Genomic DNA, 15,536 nt, shown 5'->3' with positions numbered 1-15,536 from the left:
AAGTAACTTCTGGAAGAGAGAATACAAAAACATGAAAGGACTTCATGGAAAACTTTCAGCTTTTATCTTTTTCTGCCATTATGAAAGAAGAAAATCGCTCTACTGAAAGCGAAGGCAGAAAACTTGAATTCGCGAGCAATAAGAAATCAGAAAGTGTGAACTCGTTTCTGAAAGAAAGCCACAATTGCCACTTTCGCTGATATCCCTGAAGCTTTGTTCAGTTTATTGTTTTTTGTTTTAAATAATAATGCAAAAACAAAATGTTTTCCGAAAACGGACTCTCTTATTTGAAGTGAGTTCAACTTTTGCTCATTCTACTTGTTTCGGCATGTGTGTTCTCCCGATAAATTAATTAAAATGTTATTATCCTCTTTGAGCAATTTAAATGAATTCACAAAGTTCTAGATGTACTGTTCTCAACAGATTCTTAGAACTTAATGTCCTTTTCATGTAAAGCACTTGGCCGCAAAAAGATTTTCGAGAATAAAGAGTTGCTGTTTCTTTTAAAACTTTCAAATTTTCCTGAGAGCTATTTTCGACTTGTGCCCAAAGTCAAACACAAAGATAATTTAAACACAAATATATATATAATATATATATATTATATATAATATATATATAATACAATAGCCTTCTTAACATTTTAAAAGATGAAGTTGCCATTTCTGACTTTGAATGACTTCTGTGATGAAAGTTTCTGGTTTTGTAATGGCCAGAGAAGCCGCTGCCTTTGGAAAGTTAGGAACTTTACTGAAATGGAACATTAAAAAGAACTTTCTGTTTTCTTTAAACTTGAATGATGCTTCTAATGAAAGCCTTCCCTTCTGCTTATTCTTTAAGACATTGTCTTAAGGAATAAGGAAGTTCAATAAAAGAAAATGCCACAAAAATGCCACAAAAATGCCACAAAATGCCACTTTTTGTTACGAATTCGAAGATCTTTAATGATGGCTTTGTTGTGTTGTGTGCATGCAAAGGCTTTCTTAAATAATCCAGAAGTTGATTTTTCCTGCTGCAGCTCCGCAGCAAGAGAAAGCAGCAAAAACTTGTCGATTAAAACGGAAAAATAAAATACTTTTAAAAGAATTTGAATTCAAAATTAAATTCAAAGAAAGCTGCTTTCTTGAGTCAGAACAGATTCCAACTTCAGCTGACAGCAGCGCAGCAGCAGCAGCGCAGCAGCAAACTCAAAGAAGCAGCAGAAGCAGCAAAAAGAGGCCACAGTGCAGCAGCAGCACAAACCTCCACTGCAGCAAACTTTTCAGCTTTCTTCTTTCCTGCGCCATTTCATAACTTTAAATAAGAAGGACCCTTTGCAAGCAGCAGCAGCAGCAGAAGCAGCAGCAGCAGCAACAGCAGCAGCAGCAGCAGCAGCAGCAGATGGACTGGCTGCTACCCAAAGCCCCTTCAAACGAGACAAAGATCTTGTTTTATTTTGCATTAATGTGATATTAGACAAAGCAAAATAAAACAAATTTAAAAAAACGAAACTGCAAATTAAAAATTCTTTTGCAATTCTCTCGAGGCAGATCTTCTGTGTACAGACACTCGGATTTTCTTTTCTGAAAATCTTCAGAGGCAAATTTATTTGTAAACACAAAAAAGAGAAAGCAATAACAACAGCAACTGCTGCTGCTGCTGCTGCTAGCTACTGCTGCTGCTGCTGCTGCTGCTCCTGCTTCTAGCTACTGCTGTCGCTGCTGCTGCAGCTGCTACTGTTTCTAGCCACTGCTGCTGCTGCTTGTGCTTCTAGCTACGACTGCTGCTGCTGCTGCTGCTGCTTCTAGCTACTGCTGCTGCTGCTGCTTCTAGCTGCTGCTGCTGCTGCTGCTTCTAGCTGCTGCTTTTGCCTCTGTTTCAAAGTGCTGCTGCTGTCCATCCGCATTGGCTGATTAGCCCAAGGCTTTAGCTTTTTAAAATGCTGCTGTTGCTGCAGCAGCTTAGCAGCAAATTAAACCAATTAGACAATTATAAATATTATATATCTACTAATTAAATATTTATTTATTTATTTATTTATTTATTTATTTATTTAAATATTCATTCAATTACTGGTAAAGACAAATAGTTCACATTCGCTACTTTTGCTGCCCCTAGATTGTTTTCTAGTTTTTGTTTCCCAATAAATAAAACAAATAAAACAAATAAATAAATAAATAAATAAATAAATAAATAAATAAATAAATAAATAAATAAATAAATAAATAAATCATTAGAAAATATAGATATTATATTTGTATCAAAATGCAGACAAGTGCATGCATGTCCTTATAAACCAACTCGTGCATTAATATGCTCAAGTTGCTTATCCTGTGCATGCATTTGCATGCAATTGCATGCAATTGCATGCATTTGCATGCATTTGCATGCGTTTGCATGCATTTGCATGCGTTTGCATGCATTTGCATGCATTTGCATGCAATTTGTGGACATTGGAGGAAAACAAAATTAAGATTTTTCTTAACTCCGGATTTGCGCAGTGGCATACTTTGCTGCAGTGGCGCGGAGCTGCTGCAGCAGGACTTTGCAGATTAGGAGTCAAAAGTGTTATTAGAAAAGAATTAACTTTATTAAAAAGCCGGAATTAAGAAAAATAATATAATAGTTCAATTAAAAGAAAAGAGTTTTAAATGAGAAGAGCTTTTTAGGTGTTCAGCGAACGCGGCGAAGCAGAACTGTTTTGGGGTGTACGTACACCCCGCAACTTAGATGCACTTGTTCAGTTTTCGCTGAAGTTGAATTTAAAAGAAATTCAAAAACGAACAAATGCGCACCCCCCAACTGAAAACTCAGTCAAGCCTTGCCTCAACAGCAGCAGCAGCAGCAGCAGCAGCAGCAGCAGCAGCAGCAGCTGGCGCTCCCGCTGCTGTTGCTGCTGCTGCTGCTGCTGCAGTGGTCTGGTGTCGAAGCAGGGGGCTGCCAGCTGCGCCGCGGCCGCAGCCTTTTAGTTGCAGAGTATTTTAATGCATTTTGGGAAAGGGAATTGTTTAATAAATGAAAAAATGAATTAATTGTTTGCAATTTGAAGAAAGCTGAACTTGGCGGGAGCGGCGTTCGGGTGTCTGTACAGTCTCAGCAGCCCCAGCTGCTGCTCCGCGAGTTTCTTTGCTGCTTCGACTCAAAACAATTCCATTTGCAACAAATTTTTCATTTTATTCATTTCAATTGCATTTTCCCTCCATTTAATTCGCGTGGAAGGCCTCAATCCCTCCGCAGTGCGCAGCAGCGCAGCAGCACTGCTGCTGCGCCTGCCCGCTGCTGCTGCTGCTGCTGCTGCTGCTGCTGCTGCTGCACTGCGCGAGCCGCCGAATTCCCCGAAAATGGAAGATAATGGACTTGTTCAGTTCGGGCCTTTTCTTCCCGGCCAAGAAACTCAAAAAGAGGAAACTGAAGAAGAAGAGGGGCCCCCGCTGCTGCTGCCGCCGCCGCTGCTGTACCCGCGGGGTGTATGTACAGCCGCGTGGGACAAGGCGCGGCTGCAGCTCGCGCTGCTGCTGTCTCGCGCTGCAGCAGACGCGGGCGCAGCGCCGTCGACTGCTGCTGCTGCTGCTGCTGCCTTCCACCTGAGCCTGCCTTCCTTCTTCCACATCGATGCTGCTGCTGCTGCTTCGTGTCTTGCTGCTGCTCTCTTCTTAGCAGCAAAAGCAGCAGACGAGGAGTTCAACTTGCGGCGAGTGGTGGCCTCTTTGGGGTTTTGCTGCCACCACGCGTCTGCTGCAGCGGAGCAGCAGCAGCAGCACAAGCAGCAGCAGCACAAGCAGCAGCAGCTCAAGCAGCAGCAGCAGCAGCAGCAGCAACTCGCAGCAGAATATGTCCCGCTGGGAATCAAAGAATACTGGAAGCAAAGACACAGCTGCTTCTTGGAGGAGCAGCGGCTGATGCAGGCCTTGGGTTTTTCGCTGCCAAACCCCACACTGTGGCAGCAGCTGCCGCTGCTGCTGCTGCTGTCGCGCTGCACTGCAGCAGAAGCAGCAGTGGCAGCAGCACTTGCTGCAGACGCTGCAGCAGGACCTCTCGCTGCTGCTGCTGATCAAGAAAGAGTTGTTCTTGCTGCTGCTTGTTTGCTGGCGAGGAAGCTGGTGCGGCGGTTCAAGGAGCGGAACAAGCAGCAGCAGCAGCAGCAGCAGCAGCAGCAGTGGCTGCACTCGCCGCAGGCTGCTGTTGCTGCTGCTGTTGCTGCCACGCCCGAACACAAAGCAGCAGCAGCAGAAGCTGTGCTGCTGCTCGAAGACGAATTCGGTGCTGCTGCTGCTGCTGCTGAAAACGACACCCACAACTTCCTGCTGCGGCTGCTGCCGCTGCTGCAGGGCATCGGCAGCAGCAGCGACCAGTGCAGCAGCAGCAGCAGCAGCAGCAGCAGCAGCAAAACCCCCCTTTGCCACCAGCTCGCAGCAGCAGCAAAAAAGATGCTGCTGCAGTACGCGCTGCTGCTGGACGACAGCCACGGCCACCAGGTGTACAGACACCTCGCCGCCGGGGACGGCTGATTCTCTTTTCTCTTTAGCAAAAATTTTGGCATTTATTTTATTTTATTTTATTTTATTTTATTTTATTTTATTTTATTTTTTATTTTTTAATTCCCAATTGTCTGCAATTCTAGAGAGATTTAGAGCTTCTTGAAGCGCCCAGTTTGCTGTGCTGCAGCAGCTCTTGCCATGCGCTTTAGCTGCTGCTGCTGCCGTTGCTGCTGCTGTTGCTGCTGCTGCTGCTGCAGCAGCAGCTGCTGCTGCTGCTGCTGTGCACGAGGCTGCTGCAGCACTGGGGCTGTTTAGTCTGGGCTGCCAGGTGCAGACCCTAAACCCTAATCCTTCTAAACCCTAAACCCTAGTTAGCTGCTGCTGCGTTCCAGGATTGCTGCTGCTGCCGCTGCTGCTGCTGCTGCTGCCGCTGCTGCTGCTGCTGCTGCTGCTGCTGCTTCGTTGTCTAGCGAATTTTATTTATTTACAAATTTATTTATTTTTAATGAATAAATTTGAGAGAAAATAAAGACAGGCAGCAGCACGGAATTGACTAATAGCTGCAGCGGACGGCGGGTAGCTGCTTGCTGCTGCCGCAGGTTGCTGCTGCTGCTGCCTGCTGCTGCTGCAGCTTGCTGCTGCTGCTGCCTGCTGCTGCTGCAGCTTGCTGCTGCTGCAGCTTGCTGCTGCTCCTTGCTGCTGCGGCAATATTTAGATCGCTTTGCATGCGAGGAGTTCCTTCTTTAAAATGTTTTTTATTTATTATTTATTATTTATTATTTATTTGTTATTTATTTATTATTTATTTATTATTTATTTATTTAATTTATTATTTATTTATTTGTTTATTTGATTTATTCGTTCATTGTTTCATTCTTTGTTTGCTGTCTCGTTTGTCCAGCTGTCGTTTATTTATTTGTTCTTTTTGTTTCTTTATTGTCTAAAATTGACTTTCATGTTTATTTATTTTTGAATTTATTTTTTTTAAATTTATTTATTTATTTATTTATTTATTTATTTTTTTAAAATTTATTTATTTATTTATTTATTTATTTATTTATTTTTATGTTTACTTTTTTATCTGTGGGCGTCTGCTGCATTTGATCCTTTTGAGTTATTTGAGATTAAAAGAAAGGAATTTGAAATTAAATTGAAATTGAATTTAAATTGAAATTAAATTTAAATTGAAATTGAATTTAAAATGAAATTTAAATTAATTATTTTTTAATTTAAATAAATAATTAAAATGAATTTAATTCAAAGCATTTGAAAATTCAAAAACGAAGCAGCTGCCAGTGCAGCAGCAAGAAAAGCCGTTAATTCAATTAATTTAAATTAATTTAATTTAATTTAAACTTTTAATTTTATTTGCATTAAATTCATCAAAAAGTAAACTAATTTCGTTTTATTCTGTCGATTCAGCTTAAAATATCACAATTAGGGTTTAGGGTTTAGGGTTTAGGGTTTAGGGTTTAGGGTTTAGGGTTTAGGGTTTAGGTATTGGGGTGTACAGACACCTCAGTCTGTCACCTCGCAGATTGAACGCATGCATAAATACCATTTCTTTATTTCATTCTTTAAAATTATTTTAAATTATAATTTCTTTATTTTGTTTCTTTAATATCTCTTAATGTTTCATTTCTTTTCTGCTGTGTGCGTGCCTCTGTGCTGCTGCTGCTGCTGCTGCTGCTGCTGCTGCTGCTGCTGCTGCTGCTGCTGCAGTTCAAAATTCAGAAGCTGCAGGTCTTTATTTGCGTTCAAACCCTAAACCCTAAACCCTAGGGGAGTGCAATTGGTGCAACTTTGCGTACATTTCGGATTTATCTTTTTGATTATTTTGTTTTTATTTTAATTTAAAAATTAAATAATTTAAAATAAAATAATTTAAAATAAATAATTTAAAATAATTCTGCAAAATAAATGAGACAGCTTTGGTGGTTTGTTTGCATGCGCTGCCGACTCTGCTGCCGGTCGTCTGCGGTCAGGGTTTAGGGTTTAGGGTTTAGGGTTTAGGGTTTAGGGTTTAGGGCTAAGGGTTTAGGGTTTAGCGTTTAGGGTTTAGGGTTTAGCGTTTAGGGTTTAGGGTTTAGGGTTTCAGTTTGGTGCTTAGGGTTTAGAGGTTAAGAATTTGCCTCGGCTGCAAGCCGTTGAACGGGGCCCCTCGACAGCCCCTGCGTGGCTGTTTAGGGTTTAGGGTTTAGGGTTTAGGGTTTAGGGTTTAGGGTTTAGGACTGTGGTCCAGCAGCAGTAGTAACAGCAGCATTAACTCATTTTTTGCTGCTTGCACAGCAGCACACAGCGCGACTGCCACTCTGCTGCTGCTGCTGCTGCAGCAGCAGCTGCTGCTGCGGTTGTCCGGTGTCTCTTAACACCCGTAGACCCTAAACCCTAAACCCTAAACCCTAAACCCTAAACCATAAACCCTAAACCCTGAAGTGGCGAGATGGACGTTTTGCGGGCCTCGGCGTCTCGCTGGGCCTTTGAGCCCTCGGGCGGCGCAGCGCAGCAGCTGCAGCAGCAGCAGCAGCAGCTGGCAGCAGCAGCAGCAGCAGCAGCAGCAGCAGACGAAAGCATGCGCTGCGAGGCCCTCTTCTTTAGGGAAGCTGATGAAACGCTGCAGCAGCTGCAGCTGCTCGCCAGCCTCACAAACCAAGCAGCAGCACTTGCTGCTGAGCAAGCAGCAGCAGCAGCAGCAGCACCACCACCACCACCAGCAGCAGCAGCAGCAGCAGCCCCAGCGGCAGCAGCAGCCCCAGCGGCAGCAGCAGCAGCGGCAGCAGCACCAGCAACAGCAGCACCAGCAGCAGCAGCACCAGCAGCAGCACCACCACCAACAGCAGCACCAGCAGCAGCAGCAGCACCAGCAGCAGCAGCAGCAGCAGCAGCAGCAGGGCAGCTGACGGCTTCGAATGTGCAGCAGTGGCTGCAGCAGTTCTGCAGCACAGCAGCAAGAGTTGTCCATACACTCGAACAGTACCAGGAGCAGCCGCTGCTGCTGGACCCTCACCTGCCGCAGCAGCTGCAGGTGCTGCTGCTGCCGATTCAGGAGCATTTGCTGCTGCTCACCGCGCACTCCCTGCAGCAGCAGCAGCAGCAGCAGCAGCAGCAGCAGCGGGAGAGGGGGGGCTGGGCCGCAGCAGCAGCTTGCTGCTGCCTGCGGCTGCTGCTGCACCTGGTGTACGTACACTGCAAAGTCAGGGGGGCAAAGGCCATCCGCAATTTGCTGCCGCAGCAGCCCGAGCTGCTGGAGCCCGTTTTCGCAGCAGCAGCAGCGCTGCAGCAGCTGCAGCAGCAGCAGCAGCAGCAGCAGCAGCGGCAGCAGCAGCAGGACAAGAGCCACGAGGAGGAGACCCTGCAGCAGCAGACTCAAGAAGCCTCAAGTGCTGCTCCTGCCGCTGCAGCAGCACGATCTGCTGACGCAGGAGCAGCAGCAGCAGATGCAGCAGCAGCAGCAGCAGCAGATGAAGCAGCAGCAGCAGCAGCAGCAGCAGATGCTGTTGCTGCTGTGGCGGACACACTGCCCATATGGAGTTCAGTCTTTTCTCTTTTTGTGTGGCTCTCTTTGCTGCTGCTGGCTCCCTTTAGTTTATTATCTTTAGACTCAAACCAAACCCAGCAGCAGCAGCAGCAGCAGCAGCAGCAGCAGCAGCAGGGGGAGCAGGAGCAGCAGCAGGAAGAGGAACGGCAGCTGGCGCTTGCTGCTGCTGCTGACGCGCCGCTCGGCCTGCGGCTGCTGCACCTGGCCCTGAGCTGCTGCAGCAGCAGCAGCAGCAGCAGCTCGAAAGCAGCAGATGCTGCTGCGCTGCTGCTGCAGTCCCTTTTTCTGCGGCCCGATGTCCACGAGCAGCAGCAGCTGCTGCTCAGGGCCTTTCTCCGCCACTGCGAGCTCACGCTGCTGGGCCCGCAGCAGCAGCAGCAGCAGCAGCCGCAGCAGCAGCAGCAGCAGCAGCAGCCGCAGCAGCAGCAGCAGCAGCAGCAGGGCCTGGAGGACAGCAGCACCGCGAGCCTCTTCGGCTCAGAACAAACCAATGGCGAGTCTTCTCTCCGCAGCAGCAGCAGCAGCAGCAGCAGCAGCAGCAGCAAGATAAATAGCGAAGCATCTATTATTAATTAATTAATTAATTAATTAATTAACTAATTTATTTATTTTAAAAATATTGGATTTTATTTGTTTTTTCTTTGCTGCTTTTTCTTTTGCTTATTTTGTCTCTTTTGCCTCCTTTGGCTGTGCTGCAGCAGCAACATAAGACGCAGCAGCAGCAGCTTCAGCAGCAGTGCTGCAGCAGCAGCAGCAGCAGCAAATAAGTGTTTGTGAACGTGTGTTTTGCTGCTGCTGCTGCAGCAATGGCGGGGCTGCAGAAGGTTTTGAAGTCCCTGCGAGCAGCAGATGCTGCTCCGCTGCTGCCGCGTCTGCAGCGCCTGGTGCTGCAGCAGCAGCAGCAGCAGCAGCAGCAGCAGCAGCTGGGGGGCTCAGCTTTGCTGCGGAAGCACCAAGCAGCTTCTGCTGCTCTCCTGGCGCTGCTGCTGCTGCCCAAGCGCAGCACCACCTGGCGCTACAGCGTCAACGCGCGTTCTCTCGAGCTGCTGCTGCAGCAGCAGCAGCAGCAGCAGGGGCTCGGCGAGCAGCAGCAGCAGCAGCAGCAGGGGCTCGGCGAGCAGCAGCAGCAGCAGCAGCAGCAGCAGCAGCAGGGGCTTGGCGAGCAGCAGCAGCAGCAGCAGCAGCAGGGGCTCGGCGAGCAGCAGCAGCAGCAGCAGCAGCAGCAGCAGCAGGGGCTCGGCGAACAGCAGCAGCAGCAGCAGCAGCAGCAGCAGCAGCAGGAGCCGGAGGAAGAATTGTCTCCGGAAGCAACAGAGACTGTAGCAGCAATTGTGTCTCTTCTGCTGCAGCGCCTGGCAGACACAGACACCCGAGTTCGCTGGGCAGCAGCAAAAGGCATCGGGAGACTTTGTTTGTCTCTTTCCAAAAGCTTTGCGGAGCAGGTGAGCAGCAGCAGCAGCAGCAGCAGCAGCAGCAGCAGCAGCAGCGGCAGCAGCAGGGTCAGCGGCAGCAGCAGGACTTCGCTGGGCAGCAGCAAAAGGCATCGGGAGACTTTGTTTGTCTCTTTCCAAAAGCTTTGCGGAGCAGGTGAGCAGCAGCAGCAGCAGCAGCAGCAGCAGCAGCAGCAGCAGCGGCAGCAGCAGGGTCAGCGGCAGCAGCAGGAGCGCAGCGGCAGCAGCAGGCGACGCAGCAACAGCTGCTGCTGCACCCTCGGCGGTGAAATCGCAGTAATATTAGCTCTGTTGCTATTGCTGCTGCTGCTGTGCTGCTGCTGCTGCTGCTGCTGCTGTTGCTGCTGCTGCTGCTGTTGCTGCTGCTGCTGCTGCTGTTGCTGCTGCTGCTGCTGCTGTTGCTGCTGCTGCTGCTGCTGCAGGTTTGCTGCGCCGTGCTGGAGCCGTTCGAGGCGGCGACTGCGCCGCTTCCGCCGACGGCAGCAACCGGCGCAGCAGCAGCAGCAGCAGAAGGGGAAGCAGCAGCAGCAGCAGCAGCAGCAGCAGCAGCAGCAGAGAGAGGATGGAACGAAAACGTACTGGGGGACTCTTCTGCTGCAGCAGAGCGGCTGCTGAGCGGCAGCTGCCTGGCCGTGGCGGAGCTGCTGCGGCTGGGGGTGGTGCAGCAGCAGCAGCTGGAGGGGGCCTTGAACTTTGTGTGCCGCTGCTTGCTGTACCCCGGCCGCAGCAGCAGCAGCAGCAGCAGCAGCAGCAGCAGCAGCAGCAGCAGCTTGTCAGGGGCCTCTGTGCGGGACGCGGCCTGCTACGGGGCCTGGGCCTTCGCGCGCAGCTACCCAGCAGCAGCAGCAGCTTTGCTGCTGCGGCGGCAGCTGGGCCGCCACTTGCTGCTGGTGCTGCTGTTCGACTCTGCTGTTGCTGCTCGTCGTGCTGCTGCTGCTGCTTTTCAAGAACTCGAAGGAAGACAAGGGCTGCTGCAGCAGGGCCTCAGTGTCATTACACTTGCGGACTACTTCACTGTCGGCAGCAGACGCTGCTGCTTCCTCACTGCAGCGCCCGCAGTTGCTGCTCTCGAGCCCCAGCAGCAGCAGCAGCAGCAGCAGCAGCAGCAGCAGCAGCAGCAGCAGCAGCGGTACGCGCAGGAGCAGCCGCTGTCTATTGTGCTGCTCGAGTACCTCTGCTGCCGAGTGTACAGACACCCCGACCCCCAAATGCGGCGGCTTGCTGCTGCTGCTGTTCTCAGAATAGCTCCTTTTGCTGCTCCTTATGCTGCTGCTGTGAGTTGCTGCTGCCGCTGCTGCTGCTGCTGCTGCTGCTGCTGCACTAAACAGCAAAATATATTTAGACCAAGTGTCCCCAAATATTTGCACAGATGTAAATGCACTAGTAGCAGCAGCTAGCACCATCTTCCTGCTGCTTTCCGCAGCGCTTTGTCCAGGCTCCTGCTGCTGCTGCTGCTGCTGCTGCTGCTGCTGCTGCTTGTATTCAGGTGCTGCTGCCGCAGCAGCTGCAGCGGCTGCAGCAGCAAAGCGCTCCTTTGGAGGAGTGCCACGGGGCCTTGCTGCTGCTTGCCTCCTTGGTTGGGGCTTTGCGAGCAGCACCAGACCCTGCTGCTGCTGCATCCAAAGTTGGAGCAGCAGCAGCAGCAGCAGCAGCAGCAGCAACTTCCACTGCTGCAGCAGGTGCAGCTCCTGTAGAGGGGCCACGAGCTGCAGCGGCAGCAGGCGCTCCCGCAGCACCAGCGGAACCAGCAGCAGCAGCAGCAGCAGCAGCAGCAGCAGCAGCAGAGGCAGCAGCAGCAGCAGATACAGTTGCAGGAGTTTAGGCACCGCCATTTGCAATGGAAATGAACAGAGAAGCAGCAGCAGCAGCGTAAGCAGCAAAGGAACTACTGCAGCAGCACTAGTTGCTGCAGCAGCTGCTGCTGCTGCTATGTATTATGGCTGCTCCTTAAATGCAGAGTGTGTCTGTCTTGCTGCTGCTGCTGCTGCTGCTGCTGTTGCTGCTGCTGCTGCTGCAGCGAGCAGCAGCACTTGGGCATTTAGGCGCGCCACCTGCAGCAGGTATCTGGAGACTTGCTTCGACAGCCTCAAATCATTTGCTGCTGCTGTGCAGCTTGCTGCTGCTGAGGCCATTCGGGCGCTGCTGCTGCACCGCATGCAGCCGGAGCAGGCGCAGCAGCAAGTCCTCCCCAAGCTGCTGCTGCTGCTGCAGCAGCAGCAGCAGCATGTCGCAGCCCGCAGCGGGGCCCTCTTAGCAATCGCAGCGCTGCCTCCCAAGGTGTACCGCCTGGCGCTGCTGCAGCAGCAGCAGCTGGAGCAGCAGCAGCAGCAGCAAGAGCAGCAGCAGACTCAGCAGCCACAGCAACAGCAGCAGGAGCAGCCGCAGCAGCAGCAAGAACAGCAGCAGACTCAGCAGCCACAGCAACAGCAGCAGGAGCAGCCGCAGCAGCAGCAGCAGCAGCTCGAGTCGCAGCAGACGCAGCAGCCACAGCAGCAGCAGCAGCAGCTCGAGCCGCAGCAGACGCAGCAGACGCAGCTGCAGCAGCAGCAGCAGCTGTTGCTGCTGCCGACTCTGCTGCGGGAAGCAACAGCAACAGCTCCCTTGGGTTCTGCTGCTCTCAATGACCCCCACACCAGAAGACACGCGCTTCTGGCTCTGGCCTTTCTAATAGAATCTGTTTCTCCCCTGCATGCAGCAGCAGCAGCAGCAGCAGCAGCAACAGCAACAGCAGCAGCAGGAGCAGCGGCGGAGGCAGCAGCAGGGGCAGCAGCAGGAGCAGCTGCTGCTGCTGAGGGCGCTGCTGCTGCAGTCAGTGCGGCTGCTGATGGTAGTGAGAGCGATGGCGGTGGCAGTTCTACTGCAGCAGCAGTGGACTGGGGGTCCGTGGTGAGGTGTCTGTACACCTGCGCAGCAGACTTCGCTGCAGACCAAAGAGGAGATGTGGGGAGTTGGATAAGAGAAGTTGCTGCTGAAGTTGCTGCTCTCATTCTGGAGTCCTTTCCTTACTGCTGCAGCAGCAGCAGCAGCAGCAGCAGCAACACAGGCGGTGGCAGCGGCAGCAGCGGCAGCAGTATCACTCCTCACGATACCCAGCAGCAGCAGCAGCAGCAGCGGAAGCAGCAGCAGGAGCCACGGGAGCTGCAGCCTTTCGCTGCAGAACAAACCCCCAGTCAGCAGCAGCAGCAGCAGCAGCAGCAGCAGCAGCAGCAGCAGCGTGCTGCTGCTGCAGTGGGTCCTGACGTGCAGCAGCGGCAGCAGCTGCTGCTGCTGCTGCTGCGGCTGTCCTTCGAAGCACTAACCCGCACCCGCAGCAGAGCAGCATTTTTGCTGGGGCGTTTGCTGGCCCCAACAGCAGCAAACCCGCAGCCATTCCAAGTGACTCTAAACCCTAAACCCTAAACCCTAAACCCTAAACCCTAAACCCTCATTTGGGACACAGACGAGAAACGGGCTAGATTTCCTGCACGTGCTGCTGCTTTCCCTGCTTTTGCTGCTGCGGAGCTCTTAGCAGCAGCAGCGGCGACAGCAGCAGCAGGTTGCATTGCTTTGCTGCTGCTGCTGCTGCTTTTGCTGCTGCTGCTGCTGCTGCTGCTGCTGGTTTCTGTTTAGGCAAAATGGATTTGGCAGCGAGTGCTGTATGAAGTTGCTTACGAGATGACTGCGCAGCTGTACGTACACCCTGCTGCTGTTGCTGCTGCTGCTGCTGCTGCCAACCGGCGCGAGCCCAGCTGCTGCTGCCCGGGCTGCAGCAGCAGCAGCGGCCACGGCAGCAGCAGCAGCAGCAGCAGCAGGTGTTTGCTGTGGCCGTTTGCGCCCGCCGCGCTGCCGCTGCTGCAGCACGCCTTTGGTTTGCTGCTGCTGCGGCAGCAGCAGCAGCAGCAGGAGATGCAGCCCGAGGAGCCCTTCGCAAAGCAGCAGCTCTCCTCCCTGCCCCCTATTCAGCAGCAGCTACCGCAAACCAGCAGCAGCAGCAGCAGCAGCAGCAGCAGCAGCAATGAGGCCTTGTATCGCCCTTTTGAAGAGGGAGGTGCAGCAGCACTTCAGAGAACTCACAAAGCAGCAACAGCTCTGCGGCTGCTGCTGTTTTGCGACGCCTTTGAGGTGTACAGACACCTCACGCCGCTGCTGCTGCTGCAGCAGTTTGCTGCTGCTGCTGCAGCAGGCGCTGCACTGGGCCTGGGGGCCTCTCTTGGCAGCACAGCAGCAAGCGCGCACGGCGGGGCCCTCACAGCTCTAATGCTTGCAGACCGCATGCAGCAGCAGCAGCAGCAGCAGCAGCAGCCGCAGCAGCAGCAGCAGCAGCAGCAGCAGCAGCAGCAGCAAAAGGCTATGTTTGACGTGGCAAAAGATGATGCTGCTACTTACGAGGGTCTCGTCGCAGCTGCGCTGCGGGCGCGCAGCGAAGTTTGCTGCAGTGAGAACGTGCAGCAGCAGCAGCAGCAGCAGCAGCTGCAACAGCAGCAGCAGCAGCAGCAGCAGCTGCAGCAGCAGCGAGTAGTTGCTGAGGTTGGAACTGCCATCACTGATGTGCTTATAAGCGCCTGCGGCGTTACTGCAGCAGCAGCAGCAAGAACCACAGAAGCAGCACCAGCAGCAGCAGCAGCAGCAGCAGCGCCAGCAGCAGCACCAGCACCAGCAGCAGCAGCGCCAGCAGCAGCAGCAGCAGCAGCAGCAGACTACCGCCGCAAACTGAGCGAGGCCGCCACAATGGCATGTTCGCTGCTGCTGCAGAACGGCTTCTTCGCTGCTGAAGACAGTGAGATAAAATTAAACCAAAAAAAGAATAAATAAATAATTAATTAATTAATTAAATTTAATAAATAAATAAATAAATAAATAAATAAATAAATAAATAAATAAATAAATAAATAAATAATAAATTCTGTTTGTTATTTGCCTGCATGCACTCTAGATTGCTGCTGCACAGTGCAGAGTTTGGGGGTTTGTTAGCAGCAGGGTTTAGGGTTTAGGGTTTAGGGTTTAGGGTTTGGGGTTTAGCTTCTAAGGTCCAATACGCAGTGCTGAACTGCTGCGGAATTAGCCACAGCGCTTTAATCTGCTGCTGCTGCTGCTGCTTCTGTGCTCTGCTGCTGCTGCTGCTGCTGCTTCTGTTCTCTGCTGCTGCTGCTGCTGCTGCAGTGCCACGGCTGCTGGTTCCTTTGCGGCATTTGGTGACTCGTCGGAAGGGTAGAAGCAGCAGCAGCAGCAGCAACAGCAGCAGCAGCAACAGCAGCAGCAGCAGCAGCTGCTGCAGCAGCAGAATTAGCAGCAGCAGCCGAGATTTTGATATGCTTCGGCGCGCGTGCACCCTTGCAGTGTCGCTTGCAGCCTGCAAGCCTTTGTTTGCTGCAGCAGCCCCAGCAGCAGCAGCAGAAGCAGCAGCAGCAGCAGCAGCAGCAGCAGCAGCAGCAAAGGCGCAGCGAACCAGTGCTTGTCTTGCCATTCAGTTTTTGATTCACCCGTAAGTCCGGAAAAATAATAAATAAATAAATAAATAAATAAATAAATAAATAAATAAATAAATAATAAATAATAAATAATAAATAAATAAACAATAAATAAATTCGAATTAAAGAGGAGATTTAAAATAAATAAGAATTAATTTGGCAGCAGCAGCAGATTGTTTCTGTACATTGCTGCTGCTACAGCAGTGGCTGCTGCTGGTCTTACTGCTGCTGCAGCTGTGGCTGTTGCGGCTGTTGCTGCTGCTGTTGCTGTTGCTGCTAATGTTGCTGCTGCTGCTGCTGTTGCTGCTAATGTTGCTGCTGCTGCTGCTGCTGTTTCTGTTCAGTTATCCAAAGTTGAGGGCTCTTGCTGCAGAGCAGCTGTATTCATTCTTGCTGCTGCTGCCGCCAACGGATTGCCAGCAGCAGCAGCAGCAGCAGCAGCAGCAGCAGCAGCAGCAGCAGCAATATTCTGCGTTCAAGCTGCAGCAGCAGCAAATTGATGCAGCTGTGGAGCTGCTGATCACAACTCCATGGGTGCAGCTGCCGCAGTGGAACCAGCAGCAGCAGCAGCAGCCGCAGCAGCAGCAGCAGGGGAAACAGGAGCAGCAGCAACAGCAGCAGCAACAGCAGCAGCAGCAGCAGC

The 15,536-nt window shown here is 51.7% G+C and overlaps 3 protein-coding genes across 3 annotated transcripts in view; all 3 read left to right on the top strand.

Moving 5' to 3' along the window:
• Positions 1-3,320: 3,320 nt before the first annotated feature.
• ENH_00041250 (hypothetical protein, conserved) lies at positions 3,321-4,487 on the top strand (the record flags this gene model as incomplete). The annotated part of the gene is made up of 1 exon (XM_013580779.1): positions 3,321-4,487. One exon carries the CDS (start codon positions 3,321-3,323, stop codon positions 4,485-4,487), a length of 1,167 nt encoding a protein of 388 aa, XP_013436233.1.
• A 2,413-nt stretch (positions 4,488-6,900) lies between these two features.
• ENH_00041240 (hypothetical protein, conserved) lies at positions 6,901-8,571 on the top strand (the record flags this gene model as incomplete). The annotated part of the gene is made up of 1 exon (XM_013580778.1): positions 6,901-8,571. The coding sequence occupies one exon, from the start codon at positions 6,901-6,903 to the stop codon at positions 8,569-8,571; it is 1,671 nt and encodes a 556-aa protein (XP_013436232.1).
• Positions 8,572-8,801: 230 nt separating this feature from the next.
• The window catches only part of ENH_00041230 (beta-tubulin cofactor d, putative), a gene marked incomplete at both ends in the record, with an annotated part of 6,818 nt that continues 83 nt past the window's right edge, over positions 8,802-15,536 (top strand). Inside the window, 7 exons of the mRNA XM_013580777.1 lie at positions 8,802-9,722; positions 9,869-10,720; positions 10,933-11,253; positions 11,559-12,821; positions 13,056-14,202; positions 14,586-14,907; positions 15,238-15,536. The exon at positions 15,238-15,536 is cut by the window's right edge and continues 83 nt beyond it. Of these exons, the coding sequence (XP_013436231.1) occupies positions 8,802-9,722; positions 9,869-10,720; positions 10,933-11,253; positions 11,559-12,821; positions 13,056-14,202; positions 14,586-14,907; positions 15,238-15,536 (5,125 nt within the window). The remainder of the gene's footprint in view (positions 9,723-9,868; positions 10,721-10,932; positions 11,254-11,558; positions 12,822-13,055; positions 14,203-14,585; positions 14,908-15,237) is intronic.

The sequence above is a fragment of the Eimeria necatrix genome, genomic scaffold (genome assembly GCF_000499385.1).
Source record: "Eimeria necatrix Houghton genomic scaffold, Enh_scaff301, whole genome shotgun sequence".
NCBI classification, from domain to species: domain Eukaryota; phylum Apicomplexa; class Conoidasida; order Eucoccidiorida; family Eimeriidae; genus Eimeria; species Eimeria necatrix.
Note: the sequence above shows the minus strand (reverse complement) of the source record. Positions and strands in the feature narration are given on the sequence as shown.